At 39.7% G+C, this 19,848-nt stretch overlaps 1 protein-coding gene across 3 annotated transcripts in view; it reads left to right on the forward strand.

Moving 5' to 3' along the window:
• The window catches only part of LOC113247438 (KRAB domain-containing protein 5-like), a 342,457-nt gene that overhangs the window by 289,697 nt on the left and 32,912 nt on the right, over positions 1–19,848 (forward strand). For 2 of the 3 annotated variants that reach the window (XM_048224174.2, XM_048224173.2), the window contains exon 5: positions 376–471. In XM_048224174.2, coding sequence (XP_048080131.1) covers positions 376–471 — 96 coding nt within the window. Of the gene's footprint in view, positions 1–375; positions 11,049–19,848 lie in introns of all 3 variants that reach the window. The other variant, XR_008960064.1, reaches the window with a different exon arrangement.

The following is a 19,848-nucleotide window of genomic DNA, read 5'->3' on the forward strand; positions in this document are numbered from 1 at the left end:
TCTAGACAGAAAGGGAAACAAGTAGGGGTTTGTAGATGTAGAGAAGATCTTCATCATGTGTCCTTTTTAGCCTTAGCTTCCCCTTCCTGAAGGGAACAGCATCGCTTCTGTAGATGAATGGCAGTTCTAAACATTGAGCGGCATAGCGTGGGACTGCTCACATCTTAAACTGAAATTTTAATTCCTTCTTATTGTATTGGTTGTACTTGAAAGTGGAGGTCGTGACGTGAAAATTTGAAACTTCTCGTGCATGTTTAATGGGGCTGTTGGTCAATAGTGTTTGGGAAATCACTTTCTAGAATTCTACAGTGTCCTCTAGTGGATTGAAAATTAAAATCTCCAGCACTACTCCTATTCATTTTTTCTAATTAACAGGTCTTACTGTGTGGAAGCCAGACCTGGTCATCTTTTTGGAGCAAGAGAAACAGCTCTGGGATGTGAAGAGAAAGGAGACCGTAGCCTTCCATCCAGGTAGGTGGGACTGAATGAAACAGTTGACAGAGGGGAGGTCCAAGTCTGAAGGAGGAAGACAGACCTTAAATTCTGCTTCGAGTAGCTGTGCTTGAATGGAAATTAGTTTTAGAAGCACAGTTGAATTTCTCCTCCTCTCACGGAGGAACATCTGCTAGCCAACATTATCAAGCTCTCTAGGGATTCTCCTTCAGCTCCAGTGATGGTCCATCACATGCACAGGGAGGGCCCGGAGACTCTCTTTGGGGTGGGAGGGCCTCCATAATCTTGAGAGCTTCTCCATTGCTTTGAGTGCCCTGGGGAAATCTCCCTATTTCTGCAGATCTCTATGCTAAGCCCTTTGTAAGTTCTGTTTTTCATCATGTGAGAAGTGTGTCAGGGTGGTTTTACGCACATAGGGATTTCGTGCAGAAATCCTGGGAACATTGGAAACATATCACATGTTTTCTGGTTTTTGCTTTCCAATGTTATTGTGGCTTTAATCTTAATCGTACAAAATTGAGAAATCAGTAATTTCATCAGATAACAAAACACCTCCCTAAAATGAGAAAATCAAATCCTTTATTTCACTTAAAAGTTCATTTTTCTTTGTATTAAATAATATTAGAAATTTCCACTGTATGTGTTCCATTCCTCAATTTTGAAATAATGAAATGTATCTATTTGTTTCCTGGTATTCCTACCTAAATAATGCCATAGAGGAGCTAGAACATTTAGAATTCAGAATTTGCAGCCTTTTAATAAGTCTCAGTTGTTACTTTATGTATTAATAATTGAATCACTGAATAATTTTGTACATTGTGAATTTGCTGTGACTTTGCTATGTGTGTTCTCTTTCTTATTAGTTATACGTGACATTCATCTTTGATTTTTTTTATATCAAAAGCTATGATATTACATGGGCATTTGCTTATAAAAAGTAAGGTGGATAATCAGTAAAATGCCCATATTAAAAAAAGAAAGTTTTATTTATAAATTTAATTTTACATTCGGAAAAATTAACCATTAGGCTTTTCTTCTCCTTTCCTCAGAATGTATCCTAATTTAATCCCAAATATTTATTTTTTTTTCAAAGTGATTGCTGGCATATTTTATAATTGTGATGATATTTCTTTGTTTCAAAATGAAGGGGTGTTTTTGAGTGCTTGGTTCTTATTTTTCTCTTTTTTTTGGTAAAGATTTATTTATTTATGAGACAGAGAGAGAGTGCATGAACTCTAGTGGGGTGAGGGGCAGAGGGAGAGGGAGAGGTAGAAGGAAAGGGAGAGACTCCGAAGCGGATTACCTGCTAAGCGTGGACCCCCCCCCCCCCCCCCACTTAGGGGCTCCATTCCCAGAACCCTGAGATCATGACCTGAGCCAAAATCAAGAGTCAGGTGCTAAACCAACTGAGCCATGCAGGTGCCCCAGGGTGCTTGGTTCTAAAGAATGGATTATAGCCTTATATTCTGTGTGCAGGAGGGCTATATTAATAACAATACATTTTTCAATGACTTTTAAGTGCTTATTCATAAAATTTTCCATTAGAACTTTTCATGATAGATTTTAATATATATTTTTTACTATTTTACTGTCCATGAAGGCATGCCAGTAATTCAAAATGCTTGGTTTTCATGGGTACACAGTCACAGTTTAAAATTATCGTTATATGAAAGGTTTCATTTAAAAATTCGTTCATTTTTTTCTAAAGATTTTATTTACCTATTAGGGAGAAAGCATGCAGAAGTTGGGGGGTTGGGACAGGGGGAGAGGGACTAGCATACTTCCCACTGAGCCCACACTGGGCTCCATCCCAGGACCCCGAGATCATGTGCTGAGCTGAAGTTAAATGCTTAACAGCCTGACCCACCCAGAAACCCCAGAATTCATCTGTTTGTACGTGGACTTCTTTGGGTTAAATTTTGTCTCATTCTGGTTTTACATTTCCATAATCGCTTCCTTTTGTATGGGACCTTCCACAACATCATTTAGTTACCTGTGTATTTTATTATAGGATGACTATTTTCAACTCAGTAGATAACAAGACAGTGTGAATTTAACTCAAGTATGAATCAGCTCTTTCCTCTCTGCAGTGTTTGAACAAATGCTCACCTTTCGTCTGAGCAGTCACCATAATGCGTCCAAAGGGTGCTCTCATTCCTTCTGCTTCTATGGCATACGTGACAGAAACAAGTCCCTCAGGCAGAGGGCATACGTGACAGTCCCTCAGGTAGAGGGCATACGTGACAGAAACAAGTCCCTCACAAAGAGTCTTGTCCGTTTGATGTGGCTCTTTTGCGTTTGTACTTGCCGTGGGGTGCTATGTTCTCCTAACTGGCTTCTGGAGCCATCTAAAAGGTAATTTGGTCCATTTTTGTTTCCATGGAGGAGCAAAGTCCCTTGCTTCCTATTTCTCCCTCCTGCTGATGTGCTATGATGAGTATTAAGTTTGCACATGAGCATTTTAACATATATGCATGTGAGTATAATGACTGTGATAACTCATTGTGTTTCTTTTAGTTGTGTCTTTCAATAACACCCAAAGGCCTGTTGGCAAAGATCGGGAAAGAAGATTCACTTTTTAGAGTGATGTGGGAAGATGTGGAAGCTGTGGTCCTGAGTATTTATACTTTTTTTTTTTTTGGTAAAGATTTTATTTATTTATTTGACAGAGACAGTAAGAGAGCACAAGCAGGGGAACGGGTGAAGGAGAGGGAGAAGCCAGGAGCCCGATGCAGGGCTCGATCCCAGGGTCCTGGGATCACGACCTGAGCCGAAGGCAGACACTCAACCATCTGGGCCCCCCGGGCGCCCCGTGAGTGTTTATACCTAATGAATGACTGGGAAGGTAGTGAAGGGCAGTAAGGATGTTATGATGGATATAACCCAAGTGGGACAGTTACCATAATGAAATCCTTCCCACCAGAAGAGATGAGGCCTAGAACACATCTAGGGAGAATCCCCACTGTAAGTCAGTTATATTTGCAGAACAATGTCTATGAACCCAGGACTATAATGCATTTTTTCAACATACGTATTCGCTGGAATATGAAAATTCTGGAAAGTCACCTCGGTCATGGGAAGGTTTCATTCAAACCATTTCAAATATAAGATTGGTTTAATCATTCACTGATGCATTTGTGAATATTAAACATTTAAAAATGAAGGTAAAAATTCTAAATGTGATTGATTTGAGAAGTCCTTTTCGGAGGGCTCATTATTCTCCCACCAACACATAATCCCTCCTTGTTGCACACTCTCTAAATTTGATAAACACAGGGGGTTTTTATCCAATCATCACTGTGCAATAGTTACCACATAATACTTAATTTGGAGCAAGTTTTCATGCGTTGTGAACTTAGGAAGGCCTTTAGTGAGGACTCTGTTTTCCATAATTACCAAGGTATTTATGAAGGAGACAAAACTTGCCAATGTAATGAATCTGGGGAAAATGTCAGTCAAGTGTCAAATCCTAATAACCGTCAAAGAACTCAGTTTCCAGAGAACCAGTATTATAGTAATAAATGTGGGAAAGTCTTTTCAGAAAAGCTCAAATCTTATTGTACATCATTGTATCCTTCCTGAAGTGAAGACCGAAAAAGGTAGTAAGTGTGGCAAACCTTTTAACTAGTCTTTAAGACTCACTCAACTGCAGACATTTCATAATGGGAAGAAATATAACAAATGTAAACAATGTGGTAAAGACCTTAACTGCCACTCAAAACATCAATATAAGGTAAGATACAGTGGGGACAACACTGACAAATGTAGAAAAAAAAATGTGGCGAAGTGTTTAAGCAGAACTACAAACGTGCTGAACATTGGAGAGTGCGTAATGTATGAAACCCTACAAATGTTAGGAATGTGGTGAAGCATTTCATTTATAATTGAGAATATTCAACATGGGATAATACATCCTGGGGCGATACCTTACAGACGTCAAGAATGGTGGGGAAGTCTGTACGTGGAACTGAAAGCATAGTGGATAGAAACCCTAGTGTAATTACTGATGAATGACCTTTGTTTTTAATATACAGTTCGGAAAGAAACTCTTCGTAAAGGATACAAATATTAAAGATGTAAGCAGTTGGCTAAGTATGTGCGATAGCAAGGCGAACCTAAATAAAGTCAGAGAATTAACAAAAATCAGTCAGTGCCATTTTCAGGCATGACTCTAAATCAGAGTATTTGTTACAGAGAAAAATCCAAATTTAAATGACCTAAATCAATTACATTGCAGCCTTGGACAGGGCAGGCATGAGGGGCACCAACTCCCTCCAAAATTGAGAATCCGTGTGTAATTTTTGAGACCCCAAAACTTAAAACCATTCCTTCCTTACCATGGAAATAACGTATTGTTGGGTCCTTACCTAGAACATTAAGTTAATCATCCCCTTCTTTTTATGTTGTCTGTATTCTATACAGTATTTTTATAATAAAGTAAGGTGGAGAAAAATTATTAAGGAATGCATAATGAAGAGAAAACATGTTTGCAGAACTATATGATATTTATAAAAAAGAAAAAAATCTTAGTGTAAGTAGACCCACACTGTTTAAACCCATGTTATTCAGTGGTCAACTCTATTTGTTAATATACCTGAAAGGATCAAGGGGGGGATGGATGTTTGCAGAGCGGTTATTAGTTTCACTGTGTCTCTTTTTTTCTTTTGACCATATTTGAGTTATTGTCAATGGCAGATATTAGTTTTGCTCTGAAATAATCTCATGCTAAGCCTTTATTGCTTGTGTGCATGCAAACTAATATGATTGTTGCGTCTCACAGACATATAAGGCTCTTGTATGATGGGGAATTCATTCATACCTACTTTTCCATGTGAGATTAAAGATGCTGTAGGGGCGCCTGGGTGGCTCAGTTGGTTAAGCATCTGCCTTTGGCTCAGGTCATGATCCCAGGGTCCTGGGATCCAGCCCTACAAAGCAACCGGCTCCCTGCTCAGTGGGCGGTCTGTTTCTCCCTCTCCCTCTACCGCCCCCCCCCCCACCTCATTCTCTCTCATGTGAGCTCTCTCTCTCAAGTATATAAATAAAATCTTTTAAAAAATAAAAAATAGTAAAGACACTCTAATATACAATGTATGATGAAAGTCCACATGGAAATGCTGTTTGTGGTTGCATATAAGAATGATAGAAACCACCATGAAGTAAGTATTCAGGGCATTATCATTTGTGTTAACGTAAAACAGAGAAACATTCTATCTTTTAAATAGTTTTGCCAGTTGTTGTTTAGGAGAATATGGTGGTACTTTATTTAAAGCTGGATGTCTGCTCATAGTAGTAATTGATACAAGAACATCAGTTAGATGGTTGAAATAAAGAACTCTTCATAGGTATCTAGGAAAGTATATCTAACGTTTCCATAAGAGGGTGGAAAATCATTGTAAGTCCACATTTACTCAATAATTAGCTTCAGTTTCAAAAGCCTGGAAAGCACAACTCGCAGAGTGTCATGTCAGAGGAACAAGAATGCTTCTTGAATGATGTAATGGGTACTGTGACCAAGGATCCTACAGTGATTTTTCAAGTGCTTGTTTAGAGTGTGTTTGGACTTAATATATTTAAAATAATAACACTGAATGGATTTTAATGTGTTAACACTGGTGTGTAATAAAGAAAGTGTGATCCTGCACCAACCTTACCCTGCCCCAATTTCATCAAGATTGCAGGTAAACAGAGAGTAACACAAAGTACACGAGACCTTTGGACAACTTAGTTTTGAACTGCCTGGGTCCTCTTATCGTCAGATTTATATAGTACACTGCCATAAATGTATTTTCTCTTCCTTCTGATTTTCTCAACATTTTCTTTTCTTGAGCTTCCTTTGTTGTAGGAATACAATATGTAACGCTTATAGTGTATAGAATATATATTAATTGACTGTTTTTGATGAGGTTTCTTGGCCACAGTAGGCTATTAAAATGAACTGTTGGGGAGTCAAATTATACACAGATTTTCCACTGCATGGGTTGTGGGTACGCTGAACCCCTGCATTATTCAAGGGCACTTGTACTTCTTAAAGCAGAGGGATGATATCACTAATAATCTTTTTTCCCAATGGCCCTAAACTCAGATTAATTGAAATTAGTTTTCCCCACATTTATTTTTATAACTTTTCTTCCTTTTTGTAACTACTAGGTAGGACTTTATGGTGTTTTTAATAAGGATGATATAGAAGTATTATTGAGTGTAGGTCAACAAATGTGTGATACTGCTGACTTGGATTCCAGTTCACATAACCAGACTGCCTGCAGGGGATTTGAACTGACTCTAGCTCCACCCAACAGCAAATACGCTAGGTAACAGCCCCCACAGTCACACACAAGTGTAAGTTCCTGATCTGACTTCCCAGTAGCCCTTGTGAAAGAGTGTCCACTCCCAGTATACTTACCATGAGCACCCCTTAGAGAATACACTTGCGGAGTTTACCATACTCCACTCGTTTTGGTTTGAATTGTGCATTCTAGACTTGGCCCAGGCACTCCAAAGCACACCAACCATGGACCCTAAGAACGACATGTGCCCTGGTTCCTGCCATTTTCTCTGCCTGCACTCAGTCTTGACCTCTTCACGTTGTCCCTCAAGGCATATTATGTACACCCTCCAGGATCTATGAGTAGTCAACTTTATTTCGATATCTTTGTTTTCTTTAATTGAACCATGGCCCACTGTCTAATGCCCGGGGGTTCTACTTAACTACTGCTGATTGAACAAAGTCACTACTAATATAATATAAGCCATATCTACAGAATTCTCAATCAGTATTTTAAAAATTTTACCCTATATTTTTCTTTGCTTATGTTGTTTCTATGAGCATACAGAACACAGAGGTTTATGGTTTTGATGTGCAGAGTTCAATATGTTACATTAAGCTAAAGATGTATTTTGGAATAAAAGAACTAACTAGAAATAAGTGTGTATGTATGTGTGTGTGTGTGTGTGTGTGTGTGTGTGTGTGTGTGTACCTATATTTTCAGAAGGAACGGGAATATTGGATCCAAAGAGATAATTTCCAAATTTCAAAACTGATGATTTCCTAGCAAAGACAAATATTATAGATATCATATGGGAATAATTTTCTCTGCATTGTATAGAATTTATTTCTCCTAAATCTCTTATATGTTGGTTTGAGAATCTCCCCATGCAAATCTTGTCTTGTCTACGTGGTTATGACTCATTTAGGATCTACTCTGTTTTCCTTGTTCCAGTGTTCAGGAACTGTTGCTAAATTGGCTTGCTCCCAGATTTTATGAACAGCTTGCATGAAATGACATGTGTTCAAAATTAATTTGAATATGGGCATAATTCTACAGCGAGCATATTAAATTCCATGTAGTTGAATTGATCCATTTCACTTCGTACTTCTGATTGGAAAAGGACCCTAAGCAAGATTTCTTTAGTTAGTCTTCTTTTCTTTTCATGGAAGTGACATGATCCAAGTTATGTACTTTACTATAGCAAGTTTATTAGGTGAAAACTTGGAGACTTCATTAAGTCATGGGTTGCTTTAACATATATTTGAAGGGCCCAAACACGGGACGGTGCTGGGTCTTAGTAGCTGTTCTAAAGTTAGGAAGAAAACAGTCTTCTATATGAGGGAAGATACAGCGCAAGGTAGGCGATGAAAAGCATCTAGTCTGAAGCATTGGCATGAATTCCTTATGTGGGGAAACGACATCTGTCCGAGGCTGCACTCTTGACTCTGAATCTAGAAAGATAAATTTTACTTGTTTGCTTTCTAAATCAACTCCAGTTCTTCTGTCTCCTCATCTTCATTCCAGTGATGTAGGTACCACAGCTGTCCTTCCTTCCTGTGTTAATGGAGACCCCATTTTCACTGCTCTCTCCTCTAACATAAGCCATTCAGGTCCTTACAGGTTCTTAGGAGTAGCTTGAAATTTTCAAATTCAGTGGTAAATTGTTGGTAACAGGATCATTTGAAGCCACATCTGAGATATTTAAAAAATATTTTGTTTATTTATTTGAGAGAAAGAGAGCACTTGTGTGTAAGAGAGAGCATGAGAAGGGGAGAGGGAGAATCAGACTCCCCACTGAGCAGGGAGCCTGACACAGGACTCGATTCCAGGACCCTGGGATCATGACCTGAGCCAAAGACAGACACTTAACCGACTGAGCCACCCAGGGGCTGTTGGACTTAAGAAATTTGCTTTGAAGCCTTTCTGTTTTTATTCAGGGGAGGTCATCCTCCCCAGGGCACTATTCTCTCCCTGTCATTGACCAGCACTCTGTCATAGTTGCCCGTCTAAGTACAAAGCTATAACTGTGGCACAGGTGGACATTTAAGATGTTTGTGAATGGCTCTTGTTCTCTGAACTTTTTCCCAGCATCTGACAGAAAGGCAGTCACACTTTGGCTTGAAACCAGGTGTTACAAAAATTCCCCGAAATTTAGAGTATCCTTAACCTTAATGCACGGTTCTCTTATTCTGCGTGTAAATGCAGTGCTGATGAAGAGCTGCTTAAGCCTGCCATTATTTATGGTCTTATGGTAAAATCGTCGAATACAGCATTATAGTGAGAATGCTATATTCAGTCCCATATTAGTATATAATATGTATTAATGTCCTTATGCATTTCATGACTTACTTGATCAAATATTTACATAAGTTCTAATTCACTTTAATTTGGATCATTTTCGTTGAGGAATGTGAACAAAAGTGTATTTGGGGTGATCCTAGGAAGCTCAAGGAGGGTATTGAGAGAAAGGAGAGATGGAAGAGGAGGAAGCCAAGACAGACTCTGTTAGAGTCAGATTCATTTATGAATAAAGGAAATGTGTGTTGTGTATGTTGTGTGTGTGCTTGTGTCACAACAGTAACATGACCACAAGCGTGGGTATTTCTAAGAGTGACTCATCTGTGGGTAACTCTGGATTGACTTGTGACTTAGTTCCTGCAGAGGTCGTCAAATTTAGCCTGTGTCAGAATCACCAGGAGCACTTTAAATCTTGGATTGCTGTGCCTATCCCCACATTACCATGTCAGTGGTTCTGGAGTGCAGCCCCCAAATTTCCTTTCCTATATGTTCTCAGGTGCCTGTGTAGGGAACAGAAGTTGAGAACCCATGTGTGGGGACACATTTAGAGGTGTGTTCTTCAGAAAGGGTATTAGCCTGTGCAAAATGTAGTCAGATACACAAGTGTGTAGTCCTGGTTCTCCAGGTGAAAGTGGACTCGTGTGTGCTGGGCCTTTCCTGTGTTTTTACCTTGGATACCTGATCTCTGTTTCTGGTTCTTAGTACTCAGGTGAAAGCTATTTGTTTTACATGTGTTTGGTTTGGGCTGGAATTTTCACTTTGAAGTCTCATGGAGGCCATTGTGTGTGAAGACTTCTCCGTGAATCATTGAATGACAAAGAGGAAAGAGAATCCAAGCACAGGTCACCTTCTGGAAGGGCATTTGACCTGTGTGCCTCATGTTCATGTGGAGGGTTCAAATCCTGACTCTACCAATATTAAGATGATCACTACACCTTAATTATTTCTGTCAATGAGAGGAGAATATTAGCAGTAATGCATAGAATCAAAAACATTAAATACAATTGATAATCCATTAATAACCATGGGACATACATTGTACATATATGAATATGAATATATCAGACTTTAGGGAATATTTCAGATTTTATTTTTCATGAAAAAGGTAGCCCATAAGTCATGTGTCACGTTTCATGCTGAATCCTCTCTGTTTGAATGTGAATATTGAACCTTGGAATATAACCAAATAACCTATGCATTTGAAAATTGGAATGATTTCTCTGGCGCAGATTTTTCTTGGAATCTTTCTTTCTATGTTCACAGAGGGCAGACATGTGTCCATAGGAACTGTGGGCTCCTGAGTGTTTTCCAATCCACTGCTGGCAAGTCCCTGGTCGGGTGGGACCAGAGGTTATGTTCAAACATTTGGCAGGACTGAAGGCCATTCTCTGTTGCTGGGCAGTTCAACAGGCTAGGCTCTGAGACTGCCCCAGTTCACTGTTCAAGCTCCCTGCTCGTGCAGAGAGAGGTTATGCTCAGCACTTGGGCAATGCTGCTGGCTTGGCTCTCTCCCCATAGGCCTATGAGATAGGCTCTGTGGTTGCCTAGGGTCTTTCTTCAGGATTGCTGGTTGGGGGTCTAGAGGCTATGCTCAGCAGTGGGAAATGACTTCCAATTTGCATGTTGTTCACATAGAGCCCAAGAATGGCCTCCATGCTCTAGTTCACCCTCTTGGCTGGAGACCCAAGTCAGGCACAGCTGTTGACAAATCTCCTTAACCAGGTGGGTTCATCTGCGTTCTGCAAGTGGGCGGAATCACTGTGATCTCTGATTGGGTACGACTGCAAGGTGGACTGCAGTCTGGTCTGTTAGTGTTCCAAGATCAGAGCACTGGTTGCTGTAAGCCCTGCCCACCTTTCCATGTGTCTATGATCACCATGGTCCAGTACCACAGATCTCCGCAGGAATCTCCATGAGGCCAGACCATAGTGGGCTACCCAGGAAGCAGCTTGCCGTTTGGAGAACGCTGGATGCCCACCACTCTCTTTTTCTTGTTGGAGGAATTATAGTTCCAGGTGGTGATTCATGGTAGGGCATTTTGCTGGCCTGGAGGTGGGGGCAGGTGCATTGTGGTCAATGTGAAATTAACCCTTAATTAACCTAAATTAACCTCTTAACCCTTCTCATGCTGTGCTTGTTGATTTCTGTGGTCAGGGGGTGTTTCAGCCTCATCCCTGAGTACTGAGATTTACCGGGTGAGGTCTTATTTGAATAGTTGCTACTTGAGCTTATTTTGAGAAGTACTGAAGTGGCAACTACATATTTCAGCATCTTTCTTTTTTTTAATAGGAGAGAGACATGTGGTGGGGGGGAGAGGGAGAGGGAGAGAGAGAGAGAATCCCAAGCAGGCTCCATGCCCATCGGGGAGCTGGATACGGGGCTTTATCTCACAACCCTGAGATCATGACTTGTGCTGATATCAAAGGTCAGACACTCATCTGACTGAGTAACCCAGGCGCCTCTGTTTCACCATCTTGGTGATGTCAACCCTTTGTGATGATTATTTTAACCTCTGATGAGCTAAAAATAAAATTCTCCCTATATACATGTATTTATATGTCTGTGTTTTTATACACGCACATCAATGTAGATTACGTTATCCTTCAGTTAGAATATTGAAATGCTGTATGTTTAGATATTGAAAAATAACATTATGAATAACAGTGACAAACCCCATTAGTGTTAAGGATTTTAATATATGATATTTATATTGCCATGCCAGTTGTTTGGTTATCACTACATGGAGTGTTTTTGTTTGTTTGTTTGTTTTCCAGTTCTTTCCTCCTGTTTTTGTTGTGGCTTTAGGAAAATTCCAGTGGACTACATCCAAGCAAACTTCAGTGTAACCAGGAACATTTGGTTTATTTATGTTTAATATTCTAATGGAGATATTAGGGTTTTGATTCACCAAGTTTTTTATGCTTATCCTTACACCCTATCTATTTTTTCATTATTTGTTTGCTATGTTTTCCTGTATGTATTTTAAGAAAATAATTATACATTTCATTCTTTTTCTGTGAACTTTGTACACTCAGGACTATATTGCTTTAGCTAGAAATTAAAGCACACTTTTTTTTTTTTAAAGATTTTATTTATTTATTCGACAGAGAGAGAGACAGCCAGCGAGAGAGGGAACACAAGCAGGGGGAGTGGGAGAGGAAGAAGCAGGCTCCTAGCGGAGGAGCCTGATGTGGGGCTCGATCCCACAACGCCGGGATCACACCCTGAGCCAAAGGCAGACGCTCAACCGCTGTGCCACCCAGGCTCCCCTAAAGCACACTTTTTTTTAAAAAGGCTTTTTAAATATAGTCACAGTGTGAAATTACATCCTTTTAATTTCAATTTGTCAGTATATGTACATTGTGATACTTGTCTATTTACTTACCTGTTTTTTGATGACGTGTTTTTTTTAAGTAAATATGTGGAAATCATAAGTAAACAGCTCAGTGGAATTATTCAAACTGATCACATCTGTATAAGCTACTGAGATCAAGACACAGAATATTGTTTGTCCTCTAAAATTCTCCTTGAGCTCTTCGGTAACTTTCCCCAAAGCTCAGCCTCTTTTAACATGTAAGGCAAGAAATTGCTGTGCTTGCTCATTTTTGTACTTCATGTAAATGTAATTAGGCAACAGGAGCTCTTTTGTTTTGGGCTTTTGTTCTTTCCATCTATCGTTTGTCGATTTATCTGTATTCCTGCACGTTATTGTGCACCATTCATTAGAATGAATCGATCCAGTTCCACCGTGAATATCAACCGACTGTATCGTTCTGCTGTTTCTGGGCCGGGGGATGGTTCTCAGGGCGGGACTGCCATGACTGGTACTGGCGTGGAAAATCAGTACTTTGTCTTTTAGTGAAACATGTACAGATGTCTGCTGACTACGTATGTGGGAGTGAGTTGTTGGTAAATACGCTTAGATACGTTCACCAGACACTCGGCCAAAATCTTTGTACCAGTTTTCACACACACCAGCAGTGTTTGGGATTTCTGGCTTATCCACAGACTTTCTAAAACTTGGTAGTTTATGGCGTTTTCACAGTCGGCTTCTGGTCGCTATGTGATGTTACCAAGTGGTGGTTTTATTTGCTTTGTTGTTGTTCTCGCTTCCTGTTAGTACAGAATTGGGTTAGCGTTTGGATAGTCTCCTTTTCTTTTTTTTTTTTTTTTTTTAAGAATTTATTTACTTATTTGACAGAGATAGAGACAGCCAGCGAGAGAGGGAACACAAGCAGGGGGAGTGGGAGAGGAAGAAGCAGGCTCATAGCAGAGGAGCCTGATGTGGGGCTCGATCCCATAACGCCGGGATCACGCCCTGAGCCGAAGGCAGGCGCTTTACCGCTGTGCCACCCAGGCGCCCGATAGTCTCCTTTTCGAAGTATCTAGTTAGTTGTCCCTTTTTACTGTTGTGATCTTTTTTTTTTTTTTTTTAAGATTTATTTATTTTTTAGACAGAGAGAGCCAAAGTGGGAGGAACAGAGGGAGAGAGAATCTGAAGAAGACTCTACACTGAGCACAGAGCCTGACATGGGGCTCGATCTCATAAGCCTGAGATCACGACCTGAGCCGAAGCCAAGAGTCCCACGCTTAAGGGAGTGTGCCACCCAGGGACCCCAATTGTTGTAATATCTTTTTCTTTAGGCTTTGTAGTTTTATGTATATGCTGAGAATGAGTCCTTTGTCTTCTTTCTTACTCTACCTATATTTTTATCTTTTGAGATTGTGATTCAGAGAAGTTCTTATTTTTTAAAAAAAATATATTTATTTATTTATTTTAGAGAGAGAGAGTGAGAGAGAGAGACAGCAGGGGGAGGGGCCAAGGGAAAGGATGAGAATCAGAAGCAGACTCCCAGCCGAGCCTGGATCTGGATGTGGGGCTCTATCTCATGACCCAAGCTGAAATGAAGAGTTGGACGCTTAACTGACTCAGCCCCCCAGGTGCCCTGAGTTCTTAATTTTAATGTAATCCAATTTTTCATTTTACCCTTCATGGTTTGTGAGTTTTCTCATTTTTAGATATCTTCTCTTATACCAAGACCACAGCGATGGAATCCTTTGTGTTTTTCTACCACTATTTTTGCAGTCTTAATCAGAAATCTATTAAAAATCAATGTGTTGCATGGTTTGTGTAGTAATTGAAGTTTTATATTCTTTTTCTTTTTTCCCATCCAATCTGAGAACAAATTGACGTGTGTTCTGGAAATGTTCTATCGTGTTTTCTTTTCATTTGCTTGCACAAGACTTCACGTGGATTAATATCACCACAAAACCGGAGCAGATGTCTGTGATTTATCTCTATCTTTTCTTGCATCTAATGATATTTATCAGTCTCCCAGGACCCTATGTCCAATGTCAGTTTTGATGTCATAAACCCTCCATGCACCTCTTTGCTCTGATGAATGATTATTCCTATTTCCCATAGCAGAATGGCCTCCAGAGGCTTGGCAGTAGCAAAAATTTACTTGTTGTAGATTGTAGCTGGAATCTTGGCAAACTGCTGTTTTACCATGATTTCCCTCCTTACTTCACTTCAGGTAGGTTAAGTTCTATAGATTTTATTGCCAAACACAGGCATATAGTCAACTCATGGGTCATTGTCTCTAAAGGAGGCCCACCCACAGTGACAGATTTTGGATGGAAGTATTTCTGCCCTGATTCTAGATACATGCTTATTTGGTATGTTTACAGAGTGGCCAGGGGTGTGACTCTTGTGGTGCAATGTGTGCCTTGGGTGTCTTCCAGACCATTAAGATTAGCTGCTTGTTAGGAGGAGCTTAAAGTCGAAGCTTCCAGGTACATTGAGTTTTTCATTTTCCTCTCTCACTGCCAAATGGGCCGCAAAAGAGCATACAGGAAAATGAATTTTGGATACTGTTGTGAATATCAGAAGAAAATCATACATTTGGTGTATACAGCATTGTTATTCCTTGAAATCATGTTGTGAGCTCATGAGCTGGACCAGAGGTTCCTTGATTTTCATCCAGTAGAGGCAGACATAGTATGTCAAGTGCATTCGTAGGATCGTTTCCTCTAGATCTTCACCTACGTTCAGGGCCACCCAAAGTATTTTTTCCTTGTGATCACCTCTGTTTTACTTTACACCATCTCTCTCATCTTTTTTAAGTCTATGCTTTATTTCTTTTTTTTAAGATTTTATTTATTTATTTGACAGAGATAGAGACAGCCAGCGAGAGAGGGAACACAAGCAGGGGGAGTGGGAGAGGAAGAAGCAGGCTCATAGTGGAGGAGCCTGATGTGGGGCTCGATCCCACAATGCCGGGATCACGCCCTGAGCCGAAGGCAGACGCTTAACCGCTGTGCCACCCAGGCGCCCCAAGTCTCTGCTTTAATATTCCCCCAATAATGGTTGGTGAACACCTCTGCCCCGATTCTGTGTCCTAATTTCTATGTGTTTTCCATTTTTCAGCCCTTTTACTGTAATAATCCATGATTCCAGCATATCCATTATTTACTTTGCCTGGGTAAGGAGTACAGAATCCTCTCATCCTGTACATACCTCTCCTACCTGTAAGGTGTATGCTTTCACACAGTTTAGTGTTTCTTTACCCATGTCCCTTAGAAAGCTCACTATAGAAATTTAAGGTAGACCCTCATGGGTATTGGGATTTCTTTACCTGGTTGAATGCAAGACACACAGTGACATTACAGAAGTGAATGATACAGTTCACCTGATTCTTCTGCATTGTTTCTTGCCATCATAGCCTTGGAAAACGTTTCTTGATGCAAACTGAATAGATGTTATCCCAGATCCTGTGTCAGATTAATGAATGTTTAATGAGGTGGTGTACATATGGGAAAATTAGGCAAGAGCTACTCCAGGGTCAAACTGACTGGTGAATATTGTTGGGAGATGATTCTCTATGGGTTTAAGTTTCTCCATGTGTTATGGATGGAGATATTGAAAATTTTTATTCCATTGTCATTCTGTTGATGCTTGTGTATAAAAAGGCCTTGGAATATACTGATAGTATCTTACTTTTGGGTAGAGGACAGATTTGTTAATTGTACAGGAAAACAGATGTCTCTTTCCATGACAAATTTTGGACAGATATGTTAGATGTTCCTCTAAGATATTGGGGTTTCCTATGCTCAGAGTCTCACAGATATGACACACATATGTGCAGTGTCTCCCTGTGAGTTGGGGGTGGGCAGCTGGCCAGTGAAATCAGTGTGATGACGAAGTTTAGGGTGTTTGCTGTGTCATGAGCCATAAGATGCTTGGACTTTGATCTAGGAGTCTCCTGTCTGATGCCAGCACTAGAAAACTGTTAGAGACCAAGTTGTTACATTACGGAATGTGTGTAGTTGTGAAATTTTTACAGTTCTCAAGGTTATTGATGGACTTTATTCAAAAGAAATAGACACAGATATGTGTGTATATATAATTATATATATGTATATCTGTACTTTCTTCAGAACTTGCATGTAAAGAAAGCTCTTCTACTCTCCAAATGAAGCTAATCCTAGGTATTCATGGTAGGATATAGTTTTAGGAATGCAAATTTATAAATAACGCAATGGAGAAAATGTAAATTGTGGAGAAGGAGAGTGCGTCTGGCAGGGTGGAGAAGTGAATACAAGGACATGGGAGAGCCTGGAGTCCCCACAGACCGAGCAACCCGGGAGGTAAATGGAAGAACAGTAATTTCTGTGAGAGCTTCTTAAGTTGTTTTTTCCACAATGTGCTTTCTTTCATTTCTCAACCATTAGCATGCATGTAATAATGGCCACATGTCTTATGAAGACTTTTCTGTATAAGTGGATTCTTTCGGGGATATTCAAAAGTGCAACTGATTTTCCTGCCCTTGTTGATTTTAGGCAAAGTCAGTTTTTAGGAGGAGGTTTGCATGGAAAACAGAAGAGATTCTGTAGCATGAAGCAGTGGGAATTAGTAAAAATTTAGGGAAAACTTGGTATTTTTAAAGACTATGGAATCTCTGGGGTCCATGCTAAGAAATCCAGTGTTGCACCAGAAGCAGATTGTACCTGCATTACTTGTCAGAGTGGGAGCTATTTCCACGAATATGTTTGTCATGGTGACAGGAAGAAGGAGAAATAAAAAGAGGCGCAGAGAGGAGTGGCTGGTCCTCTTCACCACGCAGGGGCGACGTTAGCTTGAATGCAAAGTGAAGGGAGGGAAGGACTCCAGGCCCACCTATTTGGTCCTCTTCCCTATGTTGAGGAACCCTTTGAAACTGTTCATCTTCTCTGATGCAGACCTGGAATTTTGTGTGGAGCGTACATTCTCAAGGTTTGGCTGCCCAGAACTGGTCGTGTGCTTCAGATTAAAGAAGTATTTTTTGTTTTTGTTTTTAACTATACTTAGTACTCTTCTTTGAACCGAAGCTGGATTCCATTCAGCCTGGAATCAGTCTCTTGGTTCCCATGTGAAGTGTGCCTCCTTCTTTTTTTCCACCACCTAGAAAGAAATCAATTTTTATCATTCTTTGGTTAAACCTGAGGGATACATGAGGTGTAAGGGAGCCGTAGATTCAGCCCTGGCATTAAATGAACTTGGCTTTTTCTTCTTCCACTTGACTACATCAACAACTTTGTGTTTGTTTGTTTGTTTGCTTGTTTTAAAGGATATTTATTTATTTGAGACAGAGAGAGCTGGGGAGGTGCAAGGTACAAGCAGACTCCCCGCTGAGCCCAGGTCCCTATTCGGGGTTCCACACTGGGTTTCACCGGGTGCTCAATCCCCGGACCCTGAGTTCAGGACCTGAGCTGAAATCTTAACCAAACTAGCCACCCAGGTGCCCCTAGATCATTCACATTTGTACACAGATGGACCTTCCTATGGGCATTCACAGGTTAGAATAGAAGATCATCATCCTTGAGAGACAAAAATTGGAGAGGACATCGGTCAGCATGAGGACTAGGACTTGTATCAAAACTCCCTATCATTGTTGCAGTGGAGAAATCCCACAGGGTTTCAGGAACCCTGGAGGACGTTATGAAGTGAGGGAAGGGCATTTACAGGAGATGAGAGTTCCACGATTCTTATACATCAGTTAGCCTCCCATGTCTGCATCTCTGGAAAAGCATCTGTTGACATGTTCTCTGGTTTAATCATGTTTGCCTTCCCACTGGCACTTTGAAACCTACTGTGAACCTTCTTTTAGACTTGCCTCTGTGTACTGGTCTCTGTTCCTCTTACACAAATTCAACATCACACAATCTGGTAAAACTCAGGCTCTACTATTACTGAAGTTTTGCCAAGATATTTTTTTTTAAAGATGAAGAACAGTTTTACTCTTCTCATAGGTTAGTGTGGATTCATGGGTGAATTTATGAAAAAGTGTTAGAATGTTACATAGTGGTTAGTATATGTTCAAGAAGAATTGTTGTTTCTGCTCTTGGTGTTAAAAGTTGTAATTTCCACAATATTCTTTAAGTTCAAAATCATTCATGATTTCCTCTATTTTTTTTTTAATGTAATATTGTGGCTCTTGAACTAAGATGTTGGCATCACGTGCTAGCTTGTGGGGAATGTGGAAACTCAGACCCCCTCCTAGAAATCCAAATCAGAATATGAATTTTAACAAGATCTTCAGGTCATTGTCATACACATTAACACTGAAAAAGTAGACCTCTAGCTCACCTACACTCTCCTATTATTCTATCTCTATCTCTATGTTTAAAGTACATTATTTTGATAAGTATGTCTTTGTAGTATGTTTTAAATCAGGAAGTGTGGGGCCACCAACGAACTCTTCATTTTCAAGATCGTTCTGGGTATTTGTTATCCTGTGACATCCATATGAATGATAGGAGGGGTTTTGTTCTTTCTGCTAAAAAAGGCATTTGGATTTTGCTAGAGATTGCATTACTTTCAATGTTGTTATTATTTATTCTGATCTGTATTTTATTTATTTCTGATTTTTCTTATTTTCTTCCTCAGCTAAATATCAGTCATGTTTCTTCTTTTTCTAGTTTGTTGTGGTGTAATGTTATTTGAACTTTTTTTCTTAAGCATTCATAGCATAAGAAAATTTAAGAAATGGAATGTCTACTGGGGAAAATGAGCAGAAATAAACAATATAAGTAATGACCAAACAATGAAATAGCATAAAAGTGAAAATAAGGATTCTTCAGGGTTTTCTATTGCATGTCATCCGTGAACAGAGATAGTTTTCTTTTTCTTTTCAATTGGATTCCTTTTATGTATTTTTTCTTGCCTAATTGTTCCGACTGGGATATCTAGTACTATATTGATTGGAAGTGGCGAAGTCTCTTTATTACCTTGTGTCCGATTATAGAGGAGAAGTTTTCAGTCTTTTACTATCAAATATGTTGGATTTCTGCTTTTTGTACATACGTGGCCTTTATTAGGTGGGGGTAGTTTCTTTTCTATTCCTACTGTTGAGTGTTTTTAATTATGAAACGGTGTCCAATACGCTCACATACTTGTTCTACATGAATTAATATAATGTCATGTTTGATCTTCATTCTATTAAGGTGCAATCTGAAATTTATAGATTTTGGTATGTTGAAACACACTTGAATTCCAGGAAGAATTCTCACTTGATTATGTTGTAAAATAGTAAAATGTGCTTTTTATTTAGTCTGCTTGCTTTTATTATGGAGTTTGCATGACTATTTTTAAGGTAGCATTTTGTAGTCTTCTATGCTTATAGTATCTTCCTTGGCTTTGTTAATATGGTAATGCCGGCGGCGCAGAGAGTGTTTGATAATTTCCCTTCTCTTCACCTCTTGGAAATGTTGGAGGGATTTGAAGTACTTTCTCATTAAACGTTTCTTTGAATTATCCAGTGAATTCATCTGGCATAGAACTTTTATT

The sequence above is a fragment of the Ursus arctos genome, unplaced genomic scaffold, assembly GCF_023065955.2.
Source record: "Ursus arctos isolate Adak ecotype North America unplaced genomic scaffold, UrsArc2.0 scaffold_19, whole genome shotgun sequence".
Taxonomy (NCBI): Eukaryota; Metazoa; Chordata; class Mammalia; order Carnivora; family Ursidae; genus Ursus; species Ursus arctos.